Here is a 16616-nt window from a genome sequence, read left to right on the forward strand (position 1 = left end):
CTGCTACAGTCCTTCACCTTTCTCTGCACCCCAAAAAGCTGACCTCTGAGAATACCAGCTGCTAAGCTGCTCTTTAGCTTCAGATTGGGATCAGCGAATGGGAGCAAGTCACAGGACAGAGCATGGGGTGTCTCTGCCCTCCTCTGCTGCAACACCAGCCACAGTTCTGGGTGTGGCTGTGGTTCCCTTTTACCTTTCAGCCCCCGGGGGTAGAAGAGGCCCTACTGCTGCTGGCCAACGTCTATGGTACCTTGACCTCCTAACTAGGTCTCTAAGCCCTGTCCACACGTCTGTAAAGTCCCTTACGTAGCTCTTCAGAAGGCTTCCTGCTAGGACCCTGACTGACACAGCCCCTGCACACTGTACGTCACCCTCCTTCATACTCAACGAGATGCAGTCCTGGTTGAGGGGATTCTCAAGGGATAATCAAGATGTATTCTCATGGGATCCTCTCGGCCTTCATATAAAACTCCACAACGCTTGATGTTACTCAATTTTTTTATATATGAAAAGATCAGTTTTCCAACATTTATTCCACTGAATGAGTGCACAGCATTTTCATGAACTATCTCAGGGCTACGTCAGTACAAAACAGTTTAAATTAGTAAAAATAAAGCAGTTTCAAAAGGAAAATTATTGACTACTTCAGGGTGGATGCCACCACCACTTGGGAACAGAGGACATAAGGCGGCAGCAAGGTGGTTGGTTACTGCATAACATGGGGGCAGGTAACAGTGTCCTTGTTTTTCTACACAGGAGAGGCCCCTGGGCTTTAGGACACCTCCCTCTCCAGGACACATATGAGCAGAAATATGTCACTTTGTTTATGTTCCATCTTGTGTCATCCTTGTGATGTTTCCATCTTGGTCACACATTCTGAAGCATAGCTTAGCCACCAGCCCTATACACATCTATCTGATCAAAAGATTCAGGGAGGATAGAGCAATGGGACAAAAAAAGGGTAAAGCAGATAATTTTATGTGGCAAACAGAATCAAATTCTCTACTCATGGTCCAGGATGCCTCTTATTTGGTCCACTGATTTTCTTTTTAACTTGCAAGTCACCCAGCCAACTGGAAGACCACAACAGGTGAAGCATGATTAACTATCAAAGCACACGTGTATGTGTGTATGTGGGTGTGGGTGTGGGTGTGTGTGTAGCAGGAAAGTGGAAGCTGGGCATTACCAGTGACTGTACAGGTCAATGACAAAAGTATCCCAGGACTTTCGGGGAAATACTGCTGGGGCCCGTCCTTTGTCTTTTCTGCTCATCTGGAGAACACTTTTAAAACACCAGTAAGTTAAAAAAAAATTTTTTTTAATCCTCTTTATGTAAATATTCTAGACACTTTTTCTTCTGTTCCCTCCAAAATGGTTATGACTTCTGTTTGACACTTTTCCTTTAATAACAAAACTACACAGAAGGCTCACAAAACAATCGTTGACAGTGCAGCCTCTTCATATTCTACACAGCCTCTGCTAAGGCACCTCACACTGATTTTGTTTCATATCACAGGCATTTGGCCTAAAATTCTCACCATGTGTATCGACCCATCCCTGACATATGCCCCACATACTATGTGACCATCTGCTATTTGCGGACGATTCACCTTCTGAGAGACCCACGGGCCCTCACTTCACATTCTGCCATGACAGGGGGCTTGGTATCATGCAGGTGGCCCGAGGCAGGTTTAGAGTTCATCGTGTTTAGCCTCCTGGTCTTTGAGTTTGAATTCCTCTGGTGTGACCTTCCCATCTCCATTCCGGTCCTGGTTGGTGAACATATTCTTCACAATCATCTCAGCATCAAAACCAGGAGCGAGTTTCCCTTTGCCAGATGCCACCTGGGCATGAATGTACTCTGAGAACTGGAAAGAGAGGGGACAGGACAGACCATGAGATACAGCAGCCAAGCTGGGGCCTGAACAGAGTGTCCCAAGAGCAACAGGGCTGGAATTTGAGTCGAAGCTTGTAAAACGGACAAAATTTTATGAACTACACAGCCTGGTTTTTCCTCCTTTCAGATGCAGGTTAAAAATCCTAATGACTAATGACCCCAGCAGCCCCTAGGCTCCAGACAGCCAATACATAGCAGCAATTGGAACTATCCCTTCTCCCTAAATCAACACTTAGCTCTCCACCAAAGGCTGACTCCCTAACCACCCTAGCCTCTGAGAATACTGCTGCCTCCCTCCCTTCCTTCCTTCATACAATGAAAAAACAATCCTGCCCTTGTAATTCTAGCATATCCTAGTGGGAAAGACACACAATTAGAAATGGACATAAAAAAAAAAGTCACATATTAAGTTTGAAAGTGAAATGCTCCAGAAAACGAAAGAGTAGAGCCAAGTAAGGAAGATCAAGATTACAGGTCAGGGAGTGGGTCGAGGTCTCAAGCCAGTGGTCAGGGTAAAAACCCAATGAAAAAGGGAGCCCTGTGCAAAGGCTCATAGGAAGGGAGGGAATGAGCCAAAACAGTTATCCAGGGAAGTGTCTTCTGGGTGGAGGAACAGCTGGTGGGAAGACCCAGCAGGTGCATGCTTGGCAGTGAAGAGGAGCAGCTGAAGAGGAAGTTACAGTGAGCAGGTTGTGAAGAGCCTTCGTGGGGCCTTTGAAGGCCACTGGAGGGACTCTGGAAATGGGGTCTGGGGGTGGGGGGGGAAGCTTTTGCAGGGTTGAGAGACAAAGCAAGTCATATCCGACTGAAGTTTCAGAAGGATCACTCTGGCTGCTGTGAGGGGCAAGGCTGAAAAGCAGGAAGACCTTCGCAGAGGTCCAAGCAAGAGCAAGCAGGCACTGGGCCCACATGCTACAGAGTGGAGGTGGTAAGATGTGGATAAAGTTTCAGGATAGAGCTAGGATGATTTCCTGGTGGATCTATTATAGCCTGTGTGAGAAAGAGAAGAGTCAAAGATTACTGAGTGCTCTCACCCGGCAACGAAGGACAGCACTGCCACCGGAGGAGACGAGCAAGGCTTTGGGTGAGGCAAGTTCAGGGGAGGGAGGGAGCAGCATTCAGAAAATGAAGGCATCAGGTGGGCAGCTAGATGTCTGAGTATGAGGTAGAGAGAGAAGACCGGACCAGAGCTACAAGTTTGGAAGTCCTGGCATATGGATGAGAAAGCCACTGGACTGGCTGAGATCACCCAGGGAATGACATGAGGTGGAGGAGAGAACAAGCTCAGGACTCAGGCTGCAGGCACTCCAACATCAGAGGAGGGAGAAGACTCCTGAGAAGGAGCCATCAGTGAGGTAGAAGGAACACTAAGGAAGTGTGGTCTGGAAGCCAGGAAAAGAAGACATCAAGGACAGTGAGCAGTGACCACTGGCTGCAGCCACATGAAAGGCACCAGCCACCTTAACTAGACCAGGCTCAGTGACACGGAGGGACAAACGTCTGACAGGAGTGGATTTAAAAGTCTTGACATTTTTGCTTAAAGGGAGCAAATAAATAAATGGGAAGATGCACCATCAGAAGGGAACACAATAGCATGTTTTTATGCTAATGTGAGCAATCCAGTAGCCTAGGAAATGTGGCTGATGTAAGAGAGAAAGGGGAGAAGGCTGGAGCCATGTCTTTGAATGAGCAGATGTGAAGCAGGCAGAGTACTGGAACTCAGGAGGGTGTGACAGGACAGCTGACTCTACTCTCCAGCTCCACGAAGGGGTGTCTGCTGCAGAAGAAACCACCCAGGACCTAGATGATCAAGATGGAGAGATGTACCATAACTCAAACACCTAGGTAGCTCTGTGACCTTGGGCAAATCATTTATCTCCTCTGCACAGCCGCTGCTTCTGAAAAACGGAGATGATTACATGGCTGCCGCAAGGGCCAGGCAAGAGAATGTATATGAATAACATTCAACACAATGCAGGCATACAGCGAGCACCCGGGAGCTGAAACTGAATTTAGATCTGTCAGCCCTGGAATCAAGCCCTGTAACTCTCAGGGTCTCAGTTTCTCCAAAGAGGAACTGTGAGCTTCAATTTAGAGTGTATGTACAATAGTGCATCCTCCTCACCCTGAGAAGGCTTCACATTGAGAATGGATCTCCTGCCCCAATAAGGCTCCCCTGGATCATTTAGTCCCACTCTCTATTGAAGGTCAGTTACCTCTTCCAGGAGGACTTCTCCATCACCATCCTTGTCAATTTCTTCAAAGAGGTTGGGTGATACCTCGCCATTCCATATGAACATGTACCCCTCAGGCAGACCGGCCACAAGCTCCAGCAGCTCAATGTCAAACACCAAGACGGCACTGCCGGGCACCTCTCCATCTGCCTCACCGAGAAGGGAGGAGACAGGGTTAGCACCACCAGGCAGCAGAGTCCCCATCTCAACCTCCCTCCCCCACCTAGAGTGCCAGCTGCCTCACAGATGGCAAGCATTTCCTGTGAGAGCAAGAAAGTTCAACACCAGGGGCACCTGAGTAGCTCAGTCAGTTAAGCATCCGACTCTTGATTTCAGCTCAGGTCATGATTTCTGCTTGGGATTCTCTGTTTCCCTCTCTTTCTGCCCTCCATTGCTCGTGCTCTAAGTAAATAAATAAACTAAAAAAAAAAAAAAAGTTTAAATAATCCAATGAAGAAATGGGCAAAAGACATGAATAGCAACTTCTTCAAAGAAGACATCTATATGGCTAACAGACACATGAAAAAATTCTCAACATCACTCATCATCAGGGAAATATAAATTAAACCACAATGAGATATCACCTCACACCAGTCAGAATGGTTAAAATTAACAACTCAGGCAACAACAGATGTTGCGAGGATGCGGAGAAAGAGGATCTCTTGCACTGCTGGTGGGAATGCAAACTGGTACAGCCACTCTGGAAAACAGTATAAAGTTCCTCAAAAAATTGGAAATGGAACTACCATACAACCCAGCAATTGCACTACTAGGTATTTATCCAAGGGATATAGGAGTGCTGTTTCAAAGGGGCACATGCACCCCAATGTGTACAGCAGCACTATCAACAGTAGCCAAAGTATGGAAAGAGCCCAAATATCCATTGACCAAAAGTCCATTTGTGTGTCTGTGTGTCTGTGTGTGTATTGGAGTATTACTTGGCAATCACAAAGAACGAAATCTTGCCATTTGCAACTATGTGGATGGAACTGGAGGGTATTATGCTAAGTGAAATTAGTTAGAGAAAGACAAGTATCATATGACTTCACCCATATGAGGAATTTAAGATACAAAACAAATGAACATAAGGGAAGGGAATCAAAAATGATATAAGAACAGTACGGAAGACTAAACATAAGAGACTCTTAAATACAGAGAACAAACAGGGTTGCTGGAGGGGTTGTAGGAGGGGAAATGGGCTAATTATGGAGGACACTTGTTGGGATGAGCACTGGGTGTTATCATAGGGGATGGATCACTGGAATCTACTCCTGAAATCACTGTTGCACTATATGCTAACTAATTCGGATGTAAATTTTTTAAAAAGTTCAACACCAGTAAGTGTTTTTTTTCCCCAAACTGTAGGTACTGACCACTAGTGAGTTATAAAATCTATTTACAACATGGTGACCAGCATTTTTTAAAATTAAGGAATAAAACAGATCAGGATACACTGTCCACAAATAGGATATGTATGGTTTTATGAAACTTGAGTTTCAATTTTATATACAGAACTAAATGTATATTTGTATATGTATAAATTGCATGTTTATGTGTAATTATGTTTAGTGGGGAGATAAAAAGTATTTCTTACTGTATGTCTTGGTGAAAAAAGTTTGAAAGGCACTAATAGAGACCACAGTGGTAGAATTTTTTAAATAAATCCTACAGTAGAACCTTAAGAATAAAACAGTATGCCTTAAAATCCTGACCTAAGATATAACTGTAAACACAAATTTGAAAACATTATATATAGTATGGTCTCAAATGTATGTGAATATATATGCGCACATACATATAATATCTTATTTGAAATTATTATGTATATGTTATTATTTATAATATATATCACATGATCTCATAGGGTGCCCATTTTTTTAATGTTTATTTATTTTTGAGAGAGAGAGAAAGAGAGACAGAGTGCGAGCAGGGGAGGGTCACAGAGAGGGAGACACAGAATCCAAAGCAGGCTCCAGGCTCTGAGCTGTCAGCACAGAGCCCGATGTGGGGCTTGAACTCACAAACCATGAGATCATGACCTGAGCCGAAGTCGGACCAACTGACTGCGCCTCCCAGGCGCCCCCAGGGTGCCCATGTTTTGAAGTGTGTCTTCTTGGACTGGAGGAAGTAGCAGGTACTTGTTTATTGTTTTTTTGTTTCTTTCTAGTAAGTTCTCCACCCAATATGGGGCTTGAACTCATTACCTCAAGATCTAGAGTCACGTGCTCTACCAACTGAGCAAGCCAGGCACCCCTAACAGACAGTGTTTTTACAATTATTTAATAATTGTGAAAAAGAAAAAAATCAATCCAAAGTGGGTATCCCTTTTACAAGTTAGCACTTTCCATTTCCTCCCTCTCCAGAGAGCAAGAACATAAAACACTGAAGAAGATGCGGTTCCCAAATCCTTCATGTATAAAATTCATTTTGGCCCAAATCATGAAGTAAAACATACCAGCTGTGAGGGCAAGGTATTTCCAAAGTCTCCTTGGATATCTTATAGGTTCACGAGGAGTGCAAAAGGAGCAACGGCCTAATGCATTCCACTGTCAGGAACCTGTCCAAAAGGAAGCACTTGGCTTCGCCTAAGACAAGTCACCTGCAAAGCTACTTCAGGAACATGGCCCACCCATGGGTTTGAAGACCCAAGGCTTTTCTCATAGAAAATCCTACTTTCTCAAGAGGGCATGGGGCATTAACATGGCATTATTGCTGGACTCACAGGACACTTTAAACAAAAATGCTAAGTTTAAATATTAACTTATAATATTAATTATAATATTACATTAGTATATGTTATAATGTCATATCAAATACACAATATAAAATGTGTGTATAAAATATATTTTAATTATACATAAAATGTAAGTAATATAATTTATATATTAATTATAAACCTATAGATTCTTTGGGGTTTTTCTAAATTTTTTTTTAATGTTTATTTATCTTTGAGAGAGAGAGAGAGACAGAGTATGAGTGGGGGAGGAGCAGAAAGAGAAGGAGAAACCAAATCTGAAGCAGGCTCCAGGCTCTGAGCTGTCAGCATAGACCCCAATACAGGGCTCAAATCCATGAACTGCGAGATCATGACCTGAGCTGAAGTCGGATGCTTAACCAACTAAGCCATCCAGACACCCCAAAATTTCTTTTTTTAAGATGTTATTTTAAAATAATCTCACCTAACATGAGCCTCAAATTCACAACCCTGAGATCAAGAATTGCGTGCTCCGTGAACTAAGCCATCCAGGTGCCAGATTTTTTTTTAATGTTTATTTATTTTTGAAAGACAGAGAGAGAGAGAGCATGTGTGTAAGCAAGGGAGGGGCAGAAAGAAAGGAAGACAGAAGATCTGATGTGGGCTCTGCTGTTAGCAATGAGCCCAGTGCAGGGTTTGAACTGACAAACTGAGATCACAACCTGAGCTGAAGTTGGACACACCAACTGAGCCACCCAGGCGCCTCTGATTCTTTGGGTTTTAAATGGAAGAAGCATATTGTGGCACTAAATATGGCACCCCAAAAGCACAACATTTAGATTGTGAACATGCCCCAAACACCCTTCGATGCTGTTGCTTACTCACCCACGCCAGCCTCCCCATAGCCCAGGTGGGGTGGAATGATCACTGTCCGTTTCTCTCCAACACACATCTCTCTGAGACCCATATCCATTCCCAACACAACTTGTCCAGATCCCAGAACAATGTTATATGTTTTGCCTAAATTCCACCTGAAAATGAAACAGAAGAGTCCCTGGTTAGGTCATCAACCCATTACTTGAAAGTGTTTTCATGGGGACACCTGGCTGGCTCAGTCGGTTGAGCATCTGCCTGCCTTCGGCTCAGGTCATGATCTCACGGTTCGTGGGTTCGAGCCCCGTGTTGGACTCTGTGCTGACAGCTCAGAGCCTGGAGCCTGCTTCAGCTTCTGTATCTCCCTCTCTCTGACCCTCCCCTGCTCGCACTGTCTCTCTCTGTCTCTCAAAAATAAATAACATTAAAAAAAAGTGTTTTCATGAAAAGGACATATTTCTTCTTCCAAAGACATGGAACCCCTATCTAATCAGGAAGAAACATCGGGCAAGTCCAAACTGAGAAATACTCTACAAAAAATGAACCTGTAATCTTGAAAGTGTCAAGGTGAAAATCAAGGAAAGACCAAAGAACCAATCCAGAGTGTTGGAGCATATGAAATGGGATCCTTTTGCTATAAAAGACTTTATAGGAACAACTGGCAAAACTTAGGTGGGGTCCGGGGATTAAAAGATGGTAACATATCAGTGTTAACTTTCTGGTTCTAAAGTATGTGTTGAATTATGTAGGAGGATGTTGGTGCCTGTAGGAAACGGGTGATGGGACATCATGGTGGCAACCTCCTCCCCAGTGATTCGGGGGAAAAAGAAGTCCTTTGTACTGCTCTTACAACTTTTCTCTATATTTTAATCAACATACTAGTAAGCAGTTTCCATGAGAACTTGAAAAATACATAATATAGTTATTTTGGATTTATTAAGACTTGACTGCATTTTGGATTTATCAAGACCTGACTCTGAATCCTGCTTCTGCCACTTGATTGGATGCTGAAAAATCAAATCTCTCAATGTCTTCATCTATAACCTGGTGATAATAATAGCCATCTCACAGAGAAATTCTCAGTGGTAAATAACCCATGATGCTGGCGCCAAGGAGGACAAGTATAAAGAGCTCAGTAAACGGATGGCCTTGAGTGTGCAAAGTGCTTTGTCTGCAATAGTTTTTGACTCTAATGACTCAAAGTTTAACCTGAGCCACAGTTAAAAAATCCTTGATGTCCACGGTCCCTGGCAAATCCACATGCCCAAAAGTTGGCTCTATCACCTCACTCACTACCAAAAATATATCTACTTCCAAAACGTATGGCACTGCTTTCTCCCACTTCCTAAAGACAAACAATGGCGATATTCTTCAATGTCAAGGAAGAGGAGCTTCCCCAGTATCTCAGGGCTCCCTTGATGCCCGTTCCCAGATGGTGACAACATGGAGGGGACTGCCCCCTTGGGTCACATCCCTTTCTCAGGCTTCCCAGCTTCCCCTGGTTACAGGGCTACTTCCCCTTCGGAAGCTGGTTCCCAGGGCCGGGCCGGCTGTCTGGCATCAACAAACCAAAACAGGGTTTGCCTTTGTCCTACCTGGGACGAAACCAAAACAAAGCCAGCTCTGGCACCAGCTGCTTTGGCCGAAGGCCTGTGGGAGCGGGACATCCTCTGTCCTGCCCCCCACACAATTCCTCCTTTGTCAGCAGCACAGAGGCACCTTCACCCTGCCTTCTCGGGGACTGCTGGGACCTCCCATGGGAATACTCTGTTTCAAAGTCTTCCAGAACATTCAAAAACCTCATTTACCTATCAAATCACAAATTATTCTTCCTCTCTGAGGCCAATTTAAACACACATGAAGAAAATCCTCCAAGCAAACATTTTGCTTTTACGTGTCATCTCTGAAAGCCCCACTGTTTTTCCTCAGATCAACCTCTTTTATTTATTTGTGTTTTCCTGTTTGTTTACTGCCAGTTTTCCTCTGACATTCTCCTCATTCTTTCTGTGCATTCCTGGCTTCCCATCCATTGCAAGCTTCCTGCTTACCACTTGTAGGCCTCCCTCTCTGGCTCTCCGCCCACGTTTCCCTCCATCCTCTCCACCGCCAGTGTCTCTCAGTGCTGATGAAAAAGCACCCGCGGCAGCACCTGCCTCCTTGTTTACAAAGACCGTGGAAGGCTCGGGAGGGACCAGGTCTTCCCTTCCTCTCCCACACACAGTAGGCAGACGCCCACCCACCTTATGTCCCGTTTTCCCATTATTCTGAAGCTTACACCCAGACCAGACCAGCGGGGATGCCGGATGTTGCTCTTCGGTGTAGATTTACACATACCGCAAATGACTCTCATGGTATAGAATGGAGTCTGAAAAAAGGAAGAGGCATCACGTGGCTCCCAGATGCTCTGTAGGAATGTTGTGAATCCACCAAACACATTAGAAGGCAGGAAGGCTGACTGTCCCCACCCTACGTGAGAAGCATATCCTGAACCCACTGAGAAGGAATTCCTTTGTTCATTTTCCACCCCCACTTCCCCTTCACCCCCACCCCTACCCCACAGTAGGAGCACCAGACAAGAATATGAACCTTAGCAAGACAATGACAGCAAGACATTGACCTTCTAGACTATTCTAACCTTGTGGACTATTTTCATATGCATAAGCTTTCTTGATCCCCCAAACAACAAGCCATGCTTCTTCCCGTTGCCGTCCAAAGTCTCTTAATATTAATGCAGTGAGGTTTGTTGTAAAGCAGGTCCTTGTAAATCTGCACTCTGGAAGCGAATACATACTTCACTGATTCTATAATGCGCATATTTTCACATTTTAACATCTCTGGAATTGGGATACACTTCATAATTAAAAGCATGTTAGTTTGGGGCATTTTTAGTTTCTTAGAGATACATAAAATGATGCTCCTAATAATCAGCACATTTTAGATTTGATGAATACACCAAGTGCATTAGCATACAGGATCTCATAGCACCCAGAGAGAATGCTCTAAAGAGCATGTCCCTAGGCCTCCGTCTGCATGCTTGGCTCTCCCCAGCCACACACAATGTCACCTGAAGCTAGAAGGTAGAGGGGCAGGTGCAAGGCAGAGAAGACCTTCCCCATGCAGCACAAATGCAGCAACACGTTTATTTATATGAAGCCCGTCTTTCTCTCACAGCTCAAACTTAGGTGTCTAAGTCAGACTTGATACAAAAATGGATATACTTCTATGGTGATATCAAGAAAGGCTGAAAATGTTTCCTTCCCAGAGAAGAGAATATTTTATTAACTTCTAGCTACACCTATTCAGAAACATAAGAAGCAAAGCTCCTTTTACCAAAATCGGAAATGATACTAGGTTATACTGTTGATTCCTATTAATAAAATTTCAGATTCTTCTCAATTAGGTAATATTCATAAAATGCTCCCTTTGTGGTGGACTCTGGGCTAGGTGTAAAGAATAAAAATGTGAGGGGCACCTGGGTGGTTCAGTCAGTTGAGCATCCGACTTTGGCTCAGGTCATGCTCTCACGGTTCATGAGTTCGAGCCCCACATTGGGTTCTGTGTGACAGCTCAGAGCCTGGAGCCTTCTTCAGATTCTGTGTCTCCCTCTCTCTCTGCCCCTCCCCTACTCATGCTCTGTCTGTCGCAAATAAATAAACATTTAAAAAATTAAAATTAAATTAAAATTAAAAATAAAAATGTGACTAAACATGCTGGGTATCTCTAAAATATTCAGACCAGCAGCACAGACAGAAACTAAAATAATGAAAAATAATTTTTGCTAATAAAAATATATCTTAAAACATTGTAAGACACAGAAGTGGGATCAGTGATTCTTCCTAGGAATTAAGGAAAGATTTTGCAAAAAGGAGGACCTTTATGCCGCGGCAGAAATTGGCCAGAAGGAAAGGTTTAAGCAGTGCACATCTTGCACCACTGCAAATGGCAGCCCTAAAGGCAAAAGATGGGCTCTAGCAGAAGATAAGATTCAAGCAGAAGAGAGCTGATAAATAGAGGCTGATGTGTCAGACTGGGGAGTTTGTAATGTGGCTACGGGTTAATTTTTAAAGAAAGCAGTTATAAGATGATATCTGTTTTCAGAAAGACAATTTCACAGGAGCAAGGTGAGACCATTCATAGGGAAGTTTTAGAATAATGCACCTGAGCAGTGATGCAGGCTAGCTCTCTGGAGTGGGGAAGCAGGGAGAGAGAAGCTCTCAAACAGTAGTGGCGGATGAAAAGAAAAGGAGAATCATGGGGACCTCTGGCTGTTACCCTCCTGGCTCCCTACACTCTGTCTCCAGTGGTCCTTACGTGGAGTCCAGCAGCGTCCCATCCAGAAGCGAGGCATTGTAGTGATACTTGAGGTAATCCCCCTTCTTGCTCAGCACTGAACAGTCGGGAGGCTTGTAGTGGGAGGTGATGCTAATGGAGTCTGCGGGGTTGTGGAAGTCAATCACATGGATGTCAAACACCAGCACGGCCGAGCCAGGGATATTCCCTAAAGGACAGACAGAGGAAATTAATGAGCGGGTCCTCCGAACAGCAGCACACGTGCCTCCCCAGTGTCACCAGATACATCCTCACAGACCCCAGTGAGAAACACAGGGACCCAGATAGGAAAATCTAGAGAATCCTGGGAGAATGAAGGTGGAAGGGCCGTCAGAAGGAACCTAACCCTCGTTCTATACATGGCGAGACTGAGGCACAGATTTGCTCAGAGTCGTGCAATAGCTAAGAACACAATTTGGAGGGGTGTCTGGGGGGCTCTGTCAATTAAGTGTCTGGGTCATGATCTCACAGTTTCTGGGATGGAGCCCGTGTCAGGCTCTGAGCTGTCAGCACAGAGCCTGCTTGGGATTTCTCTCTCTCTCTCTGTCTCTCTCTGTCTCTCAAAATAAATAAGCTTTAAGAACACAGTTTGGACTACAATTCAAGATGATGAGCTACTGCCCCATGGAATCACTGAGCCTGAAAGATGTATGGTTAAGTTCATCACAGTGAGGAAACTGAGGCTTGCCTGGCTCCTACCAGAAGTAAGAGATGAAGTGAGAGCCGTAGGCTGAAAAATCACTCCAGTCCCCTGTCACTGTGAAAGAGAAACTGAACAGAAACTCCAGAGGGGAAAAAAATCACACCCAGCCAAAATTGGCCCATATACAACCCTTATAATATAGTACCCCTAAAAGTTCACAAAGTACTTTTACAACATATCCTATCTGTTCTACACAAAATTATTAGTATACTTTTCTTTTCCATTATCTCCACTTTTGAGTAACACATTTAAAAAAAATTTTTTTAATGTTGATTTATTATTGAGAGACAGGAGCATGAGTATGGAAGGGGCAGAGAGATGGGGAGACACAGAATCTGAAGCAGGCTGCAGGCTCTGAGCTGTCAGCACAGAGCCTGACGTGGGGCTTGAACTCACCAACTGTGAGATGGTGACCTGAACCAAAGTTGGAAGCTTAACTGACTGAGCCACCCAGGCGCCCCTTATGTCTCCACTTTTGAAAACATCACCTCACATCTGAATAATGTCTTACAGTCTACAGAAGTATTCTTCACATACACTCTCTCATTAAATCCCTGTAGCCAGCTCGTGGGGAATTAATATAAACCCAGCATAGCAGATGCTCCATGAATTTCATGCCAGAAGGTTCAAGGGGGCCAGAGGAACACCTTAAACATTTGCATAGTAGTTAAACACACCCCCAGATCATTTCAGAGAGGTTTATTTATTTAATTATTTTTATATTTTAGAGAGAGAGAAAGGGGGGGAGGGACAGATGGAGGGAAGAAAGAATTTTAAGCTCAGCTTGGAGCCTGAAGTGGGGCTTGATCCCACAACCCTGGGATGGGATCATAAACTGAGCCAAAATTCAAGAGTTGGCTGCTCAACCAACTGAGCTACACAGGCGCCCCTCAATGCAGAGATTAAATGTAAAACTTTTGTAAATAGTATTACCTAGAATCAAGGATGCATAATACTTTCATTAGCATTTTACAGATAAGAAAACCAACTCAGATGTAACTCGTTGAAGAAAATAACACAGCTATAGAAAGAATTCAAATAGAGATATGTGAACACCAGTAGCCCCTCACCCCATCCCTGACATGGACTTTTCTGTGTCCATTTTTGGTTGTTCTCTATAACACACACACACACACACACACACACACACACACACACACACACACACACGATGCTTATTAAGTAGCAAGCACTCTTCTAAGTGCTTTATAAATTGATTTAATTCTCATTATAATCCCATATTCCCATATTCCCAATCTAACAGTGCTTGGAAAGTAATTTGGATGTTGGAGAACAGAAAATGAGAAGTGATGGGGCACCTGGGTGGCTCAGTCAGTTGAGCGTCTGACTCCGGCTCAGGTCATGATCTTGCAGTTTACGAGTTTGAGTCCCACCTTGGGCTCTGTGCTGACAGCTCAGAGCCTTGAGCCTGCTTTGGATTTGGTGTTTTCCTCTCTCTGCTCTTCCCCTGCTTGTGCTCTGTGTCTTTCTCTCAAAAATAAACATTAAAAAAAAAAACAACAACTTTTTTTTTAAATAAAGAAAAATGAGGAAGTGATGCTTCCATAAGCCCTCAGGCAGAATCCATTCTCCCTTCCAGGGCTGCATACATACCCAACCATCATAATTTCAGGGCTGACCCTGTGGAACAAAGCAGGTAGCAGAGACGGCCAGAGGTTTTCCAGAAGGCTTACTCCCGCCCCTCCACCAATCGTGCGAGGAAAAATGGCCTCAACAAAATGAAATGCCAAGAATGGAGCTGGAGAACCCCAGAGAGGGCCCAGGCTTTAATTCCTCCCACAAATATTGAATGTTTACTATGTGCTTGGTCCTGTGGCATGTGATGAGGAAACCCCAAATGTCCTCTGTGTCCTGACATCTTTCTTGGGTCAGTCCCTGAGGGATTAGCATTAGACCTCGCAAACATCACTAAGAGACCAGGGAGATGCTATCCGAAGAAGACAGAGGTGCTTCTCCCCCCATCCCCTGCCTTGCCCCCAGGCAAGAGCACCTAGATGGTACAAATCCGGGTACCCCTGCCCCACAGCAACATAGGACTTGGAATGAAGCAGCCTCATAACCACAGAATTTATGAGCCTTCTGATGACTCCCAGAGCCTTATATAATTTTTTGCAGAGCTCTGTCTCATACTTGATAGAAAGCCAAAAGGAAAAAAATAATTTAAGCAAATGTTTTCCATAAATATATTATTTTTAGAGAAACGAAGAATTAATCCTGAGGGCATAACAAAACATGAATACTCGGAAAGTATTTGTCTATTTCTGTATGTATTTGAGTAGAATTTTACATGATACAAAACAAGTATCAAGACACTTGACAAACAGGACATAAAGCAAGATCCGCTAAACGTGTCTTAAGCTGTGACCTGGTATGGCTTTATAAACCAGAAATTTAGGGGTACCTAGTGGTTCAGTCATTTAAGCATCCAACTCCTGATTTGGGTTTAGGTTATGATCTCACAGTTCATGGAATCAAGTCCTGTATTGGCCTCCATGCTGACAGCACAGAGCCTGCTTGGGATTCTCTCTCCCTCTCTCTCTCCCTCTCTCTCTCCTCCCCCATGAGCACACATGTGCTCTCTCTAAAAACTAAATTAAAAAATAAACTTAAAAAAAGAAGAAAAGAAATTTAATGGGCGCCTGCCTGGCTCAGTCAGTAGAGTATGTTACTCTTGATCTTGGGGTGGTAAGTTTGAGCACCACATTGGGGGTAGAGTTTACTTTAAAAAAAAAAAAAAGGAAGAAGAAGAAGAAATTTAAGTCCAGGAGAAAAAAAATGTTTCTCCATGGTACACTCTAGCTTCCAACCAATCTGATATTTCATAGATCCTCTGAATAATCCCTACTAAGAAGATTCCGAAGATACATATTATCAGTAGTGGTCGGAAGAACAAAATGAATGTGTACAGCCAGCCAGACCAGGCAGAATCCCTGCATAAATATTGCACAAGTGAAATTAGTACTGTATCCACTATTCCTAAGCAGGTTAGCAAACGATGGTTCGGGCACACGTCAAAGATGCTGTGGTCATCAGACCACAATCACAATGAAATGAGTCAAACAAATGTTTTCATTTTCCAGTGTGTATAAAAGCTTGGTTTGATATGTTGTCACTCATAGGTCTAACAGGAGAAACCTAATAGGAGACCATAGGAATGGGAAAGAGGGGTAAAAAAGAGTGGGGAGAGGGAGTGAGGCAAATCATGAGAGACCTTTGAATGCTGAGAACAAACTGAGGGCTGAGGAGGGAGGGGTGATGGTCATGGAAAGGGGCACTTGTGGGGAAGAGCACTGCGTGTTATATGGAAAACAACTTGGTAATAAACTATTAATAAAAATAAAATAAAATAATAAAAAATAAATAAAAGCTTGGTTTACACTATCCTGCAGCCTATCACGTGTGCAACTGCATTACGTCTAAAACAACAATGTGCATATCTTAATTAAAGGCATTTTACTGCTAAAAAATGCAAACTGTCATCTGAGCTTTCAGAGTCATAATCACCCATCGCAGATCTCGATGACAAATATAATAACAAAAAAGTTTGAAATATTGCAAGAGTTATCAAAATGTGACACGGAGACATGAAGTGAACCAACGGTGCTAGGAGAATGACGCTGAGAGACTTGCTTGATGCACGGTCGCCACAAACTTCAGTTTGTTCAACAACAACAACAAACTGTAATACTATCTGTGGAATGCTATGAAGCACAGAGCAATAAAATGAAGTGTGCCTATATATATGAGAAAACACTTAAGGGAAATATGGTTTAAAAGACTATGCCACCATAAAAAATACCTACTGGCGTAGATAGTTGTTCACAGCAAATTAGGTGAAGAAGAGAAATTACAAATATGTATAGA

At 43.6% G+C, this 16616-nt stretch overlaps 1 protein-coding gene across 1 annotated transcript in view; it reads right to left on the reverse strand.

Annotated features, from left to right (window-relative positions):
- Positions 1-480: 480 nt before the first annotated feature.
- The window catches only part of FKBP9 (FKBP prolyl isomerase 9), a 42358-nt gene continuing 26222 nt past the window's right edge, over positions 481-16616 (reverse strand). Inside the window, exons 7-10 of the mRNA XM_029925393.1 lie at positions 12011-12197; positions 7712-7857; positions 4114-4277; positions 481-1868 (exon numbers count right to left, since the gene is read on the reverse strand). Of these exons, the coding sequence (XP_029781253.1) occupies positions 1692-1868; positions 4114-4277; positions 7712-7857; positions 12011-12197 (674 nt within the window). The 3' untranslated portion in view covers positions 481-1691. The remainder of the gene's footprint in view (positions 1869-4113; positions 4278-7711; positions 7858-12010; positions 12198-16616) is intronic.

Source organism: Suricata suricatta, chromosome 2 (assembly GCF_006229205.1).
Source record: "Suricata suricatta isolate VVHF042 chromosome 2, meerkat_22Aug2017_6uvM2_HiC, whole genome shotgun sequence".
Classification (NCBI taxonomy): domain Eukaryota; kingdom Metazoa; phylum Chordata; class Mammalia; order Carnivora; family Herpestidae; genus Suricata; species Suricata suricatta.